This window comes from Somniosus microcephalus, chromosome 4 (assembly GCF_052327205.1).
Source record: "Somniosus microcephalus isolate GS21.2 chromosome 4, FLI_Smic_1.0, whole genome shotgun sequence".
Classification (NCBI taxonomy): domain Eukaryota; kingdom Metazoa; phylum Chordata; class Chondrichthyes; order Squaliformes; family Somniosidae; genus Somniosus; species Somniosus microcephalus.
Window position 1 is genome coordinate 281,257,595 of NC_140990.1, and position 6,000 is coordinate 281,263,594.

The 6,000-nt window shown below is 39.8% G+C and overlaps 1 protein-coding gene across 1 annotated transcript in view; it reads left to right on the top strand.

Moving 5' to 3' along the window:
* LOC147120509 (secretin receptor-like) overlaps positions 1-3,378 on the top strand; it is a 64,476-nt gene extending 61,098 nt beyond the window's left edge. Inside the window, exons 11-13 of the mRNA XM_085984229.1 lie at positions 1,552-1,690; positions 2,325-2,366; positions 2,488-3,378. Of these exons, the coding sequence (XP_085840355.1) occupies positions 1,552-1,690; positions 2,325-2,366; positions 2,488-2,676 (370 nt within the window). The 3' untranslated portion in view covers positions 2,677-3,378. The remainder of the gene's footprint in view (positions 1-1,551; positions 1,691-2,324; positions 2,367-2,487) is intronic.
* Positions 3,379-6,000: the final 2,622 nt, after the last annotated feature.

A 6,000-nucleotide genomic window follows, 5' to 3' on the forward strand; every position in this document is an offset into this window, starting at 1 on the left:
TACAAATCACAAGCCATTTATAAGTAAAAAGAAATCGAAAACCTTAATCATACGAAATTAAACCAATTCTGAATCCTACGTACAGTATATATGTAAATAAGAATAGGCTATCTTACCCTATTTCCACTGGTTGGTCAATTAGTACTAAAAAGGCATTAATTTAAGATTATTATCACAGGAATGAAGAGAGAGGTTGGGAGACTTCTTCTACACAGAGGATTGTTAGGAAATGGAATTCCCTACCAGAAACAGTGGTGGAAGCAAAATCAATATAGCTTTTAAAAGGGAAATGGATAAATATTTTTAAATGAAAAAATTAAAGGGAACAGGGAAAGGGCAGGGGAATGGGACTAACTGCATATCTCTTTTAGAAATCTGGCACAGGCATGATGGGCTAAATGGCCTGCTTCTGTGCTGTAAAATATGACTCAATGATTCTTGTGATGGCCAGGTTAAATATAGCTCCATATTAACAACTTATTATCATAATCATGCTTCAGCTACCAGACTGTAGACATATCCAATAGTATAAAATAAAGCCTCACCCTTTGTGCAAAATAATGCCTTACAGTTAAATTTCCACTCAGGCAACTGTTGTCACTGTGAAATAAACCTATGTTAATTTAAATTTATTGTGGGATTTGTAGTTCTCTGAATACATTTAAGTGCAAGAGACCTATCTCTCTGTACCATTCCCAAGCAACAGTACAGTTAATCCATGTCTATTTATAAATAAACAGTAATTCAAGTTCATAAAGAAAAGCAGGGACAGGAATGTCATCTCAATCAAAGGCACTTCTGAAAAATACCATCAGGCATTTATGTCCAAGTCCACAAAGTAGCATTCTTTTCTCAGAATGAAATGCAACTCCTTTACATCAGAATAGACACCAAAAGGGGAATTTTAACCCACACCACCCGGCAGTTAAAACAGCTGTGCAAAGATTTACCGCCCCATTCCCATTCAATTCCCGCTTGCCGCCATTTTAACTGGACCCTTTTTATAGGCTGCCGAGGTGCCCACCTGACTTGGGGAAGCCTCATTATTATATGTTATATATAGGACCCAGATGGCATTTTAATGGGCACCCACTATGGGCACTTTGGGAGGGGCGGGTGGGGGAAAGAAGAGGAGGCCCTCTAAGGTAACTCAGAAACTTTCTTTAGTGGGACCAGGAGGAACTGGAGTCCACCTTGAGCCCCACCAGGAAACTTTGGGTCTTTGCTGCCCTGGACTCCTCACTTCCCACAGCCCCGCTCCTGCTTCCACTCTCCACGGCTTACCTTGGGGCTGGCGAGCAGCCTCCAGGCCTTATCATTTTGAACTGCCTGAAACCAGCCAGCTATCTCTTTTCATCGGTTTCATGCTTGCCGCTGGCTGGCAGAATGTAAATAAGGCCCCGCCGTCAAAATCAGCAAAGGCCTCCTACAGAGACTTCTGGGGGGAAGGCAGCTCATCCCAGTTTCCCACCCAGGAGTGAAAATCCACCCAAGAATGTAAGAGCCAAATATATTTTAACTAGTTCTGCATGTTGTATTTGTTATTTCTAGGAGACTTGCAAAGTCCACTCTCTTGTTAATCCCATTGTTTGGAGTCCACTATATTGTTTTTGCAATTTTCCCGGATAAAGAAAGCAACCTTGCAATGGACTTACGAATAGGCTTCGAGCTCGCTCTTGGATCATTTCAGGTATTTACTTGAGTAAACATTAGAATTAGTAATTAAAATGAGTGAATCAGTCAACGAAAATATCACTAATACTAGTAGGGCTCTATATGAATTTTTATGAGAATAATTTCTGAGTTTGGCGGACACAGATTTAAGGTGATTGGCAGAAGAGCCAACGGCGATATGAGGAAAAACTTTTTTACGCAGCGAGTGGTTATGATCTGAAATGCACTGCCTGAAAGGGTGGTGGAGGTAGATTCAATCATGGCTTTCAAAAGGGAATTAGATAAGTATCTGAAGGAAAAAAAATTGCAGGACTACGAGGACAGGGCGGGGGAGTGGGACTAGCTGATGTGCTCTTGCAGAGAGCCGGCAAGGGCTTGACGGGCCAAATGGTCTCCTTCTGTACTGTAATGATTCTATTCTATGATACTATGAGTACATGCTGCTGGTTTTCCAATATGCATTAGCAGCAGCTGAGGTTGCCTGCCACTGGTGCATAGTAGGAAATTGACTCCATACATGTTAAGTAGCATTGTGACTTGCAAATTAAGGGTATTATAAGTGAGACAGGAAAGGATCCTTTAGAAGAGTATGCTATATCAATGTAAATGTATTCTTTTAGCCATTAATAAGGTTTTTTATTAACCTACAGGGCTTTGTTGTTGCAGTACTTTACTGTTTCCTTAATGGTGAAGTAAGTTTTTTATTAATTAATTCTAATTTATATACCACACACAGTCAAAAGAGCTTTTCTTTAATAGTAATGAACATGGTTTTGCTTTTCTATCGATAAAACATAATTGTTTTCCACTTAGGTTCGAGCTGAAATCAAGAGAAAATGGAGACGATGGAGGCTAAAGAAATATTTTGCTGTTGACTTACACAGCCAACACAATTCCATAATCAGTAATGGGGTGACTGGTGGAACACAGGTATCTCTATTGACCAGGTCCGGTCCCAGGGAACAACGGGAATTTGCTTTCCAAGAATCAGATGTTCTTTAAAGGATCACATGAAATACTGTGCTTCAAATGCTTTTCCAAAAGAATATGAATCCAGATTTATTTAACTGTGAACAATTTAACAGAGATACTGCTGCTATTGATAAGGTCAGATGTCATTGACTCGCCAATTCCACTGAGAAGTAACAAATTATTTCAAATTGGCCTGTCTGATAAGCTGGTGTTTGCAACGTGCACTTACTGTGGGACATTATGCTGATCAAGATAGACATGAAATTTATGTATATGTGTAATATTGTGTGATTTATGTGTGATGTGTGTACAAGTGCTTTTGGTATTTAAATAAGTTAAATTCAACGTGTTATACCAATCAGCAAGTTCATTTATAGAGTAGCTATTTTGTAAAGTGCTTGTAAAACAGTCTCCCAAATAATTTTTGAAATGTCTAAATTGTGTGTTGTTACAGAGTAAGAAAATGGAATTCTTAAACATAGCTAAGTGATAATAGTACCTGTGAGTGTTAATGTCATTGTATTACCACATTGAGTCACTTGTATATGTTACTAGCAAATCAGGAGAGACAGCTACCACTGCCTCTCAGTTCAAAACAAATCTTCATCAATGGTTGCAAAGAAAACAAAGAAAAGTTCTACTGTTAAGGGTTGGCTGATACACCCTATAAAATTATTATTGTAAGGAAGACCAAAGCAGCGTTGCCCCTTTCGGCATAGTGCAATCAACACAACTTGGAATTTTAGAATTTAGTTTCCAATTCAAAATCAAATTCAAAAATGGTTTATTGGAATGCTCTGAGTTATAATGCATTAAAATAGTGTTGCAGCCTTGTGATTCTATTAGATGGAGCATCTCAAGCCTACATCTACATGGAGGTTGGATAATGTCTCTTAGTGAACTGCCATCTTAAATTTCCTTAGTGAGGATAAAGTATTAAGTTCACAGAAGCATTTAAGCCCCAAATATTATTTTCATGAGAGTAGTGAAGCTAATATTATTAACACTAACACTATACAAAGTCAGAAAATTGAAATTCAATTTCACTGTAATTATAATACTATCAAACATGGCAGCAATCAGAATGGGAGAAATAGTTCCATTAGCAATATTATATCTGGCATTGGTGATTATAATATGTTTTACTTATTTAATTTCTGGATTGGGGATGCAATTGGGATTGCTGGGGACTAGCAGGGGTGGAAATTGTGATTGGATCCAGTAACGCAAGCCTCTGCCCTCTTCTGTGATGCACTGGGGTTTCCTGTGGGGGGTGGGAAGTTCTTACATCTGCACCTTGCAACCTGATGTCATAAATGGAGAAAAGACTAGCAGAATGATATCACCCGTTGGAATTCCCAAAAGTCCCACCTCTGGTGCCCCCAATTTATCGTGCACCTGTAAAAAATTGGCATACAATATTTCACAGCAAATTAAGTGAGCCCCACAGCACTGTTTCAGGCTTGTTTCAGTGTCTGGAATGATGAGAAAAGAAACTCATTTGCACTTATTTGCACCCTGAAAGCAACCATCCTAGAAAGGGGCTGAGATTTCATCAGAACTGAAACTTACAGCTGGACCTACCAGCTCTTGATTCCCCCCCACCTAGATGGTGCCCCAGCTCCGCCAATATTACACTAGTTGCTTGATGCCGGGAATTCCGATGTGGTTAGACACAAATCAGAAGTCCTGCTGCGCCACATTGTTATGGCAGCAAGCGGTATCAGGCTTTCGGGCTCCCTTTGTCAGTTCTTAAATGATAATCTATGTTTCCTCTTTTTAGATGCTGATGGAACTGCTGTGCATTTCTATTATTCCTGATATACTGTGGTTCTCCATACAGCGGAGGTTGCTAATTATGTTCAGTCTTTATTGTGATAGCATTTCTACATACTACCCACCTCAGTGTAGTCTTGGTTTACACTTTTTCTTTGTTTCTTCCTGAGTTCTGCCTCAACCCATAGCCAGCGATGGTAACACAACTAAACTAATCCAAGGAGTGCAAACTCCCTTACCCTATTCCCCTCCCTGCATGTAGCAACACAGAGCCTGTTTTATTCAATAATTACATTTAAAAGAATACCAATCTGATAATCATAGTTGCTACAATTTAAGTCACATTATTTATAGAAAACGCAAATAGTAAATAAGATAAATGTCATGTGCTTTTTATGTGTTGTTTTAATTACTCTTGACAAGTGAACCCAAATTCAATCTGTTGCAGACTAACTGATATTAACATAAAACCTGAAATTACGAGCACTTAGTATAGAGTGATACATTCATAGCAGAGCATTTGGGGTAATTTTGACTTTGGGCGATAGTGTAAAATGGGCGATATCAGATCAGCTGCCCGTTAAACATCTCTCCTGATTTTTATTTCCATGGATTTCATATCAGACTTGCTATGCTCTTTTTACACTGTCGCTCAAAGTCAAAATGACCCCCTTTATTTCTGATGATGCAACAAATGTTAACACAGTAAGGGAAGGTACTGATGTTCCCACAACATTGTTGCTTTTGCTTTTCTTGGTGTTAAGAGTTTGCAGGGAGGGTGGTGCCATCAAATTAACCTTGGTGAGTTTCTGGAGAGCATCCTGTAGACCGTACATACTGCAACCATAATGTGTTGGTGATGGAGGGGCTGGATATTGAGTCCAGTAGCAATGGTGCCAATCAAGCCAACTGCTCTGTAGTGGATGATGTTGAGCTTCTTGAGTGTTGTTGCAGCTGCACCCATCCACACAAGTTGTGAGTATTCCATCACACTCCTGACTTGAGCCTTGTAGATTGTGGAGAGACTTTCAGAGGTTAGGAGGTTAGCCATTTGTCACACATTATGCAGCCTCTGCCCTTCTCTTGTAGCCAGAGTGTTGATATGGCTGGTCCAGTTCACCTACTTATCCATGGTGACCCCTAAGATGTTGCTGGTGAGGTAGTCAGCAATGGTGGTCAGGGGGAAATGGTTGAGCTTGCTCTTATTTGAGATAGCCGTTACCCAGCATTTATGTGGCATGAATTCTACCTGCCACTTTTCAGCACAAGCCTGAATGTTATCCAGGTCCTGCTGTAGGTTGGTATGGGCTTTATTATCAGAAGAATTATAAATGGTGCTGAATACTGTGGAGTTGCCTGCAAACAGACCCACTTCTGACCTTACGATGGAGGGAACAAAACCATTAAGAAGGACATGCAAAGATAACATCTAACCATTGAGAGGGACATTATACGCTCCAGGCGCTAGTAAGGACATGGAAAAATGCATTCAGATCCACGATGTGTTTAATGATGTGAACACAAATGGGAGCGCATGGAATTGGAGGCAAGTGACGTAATAAAACTCACTACGCACTT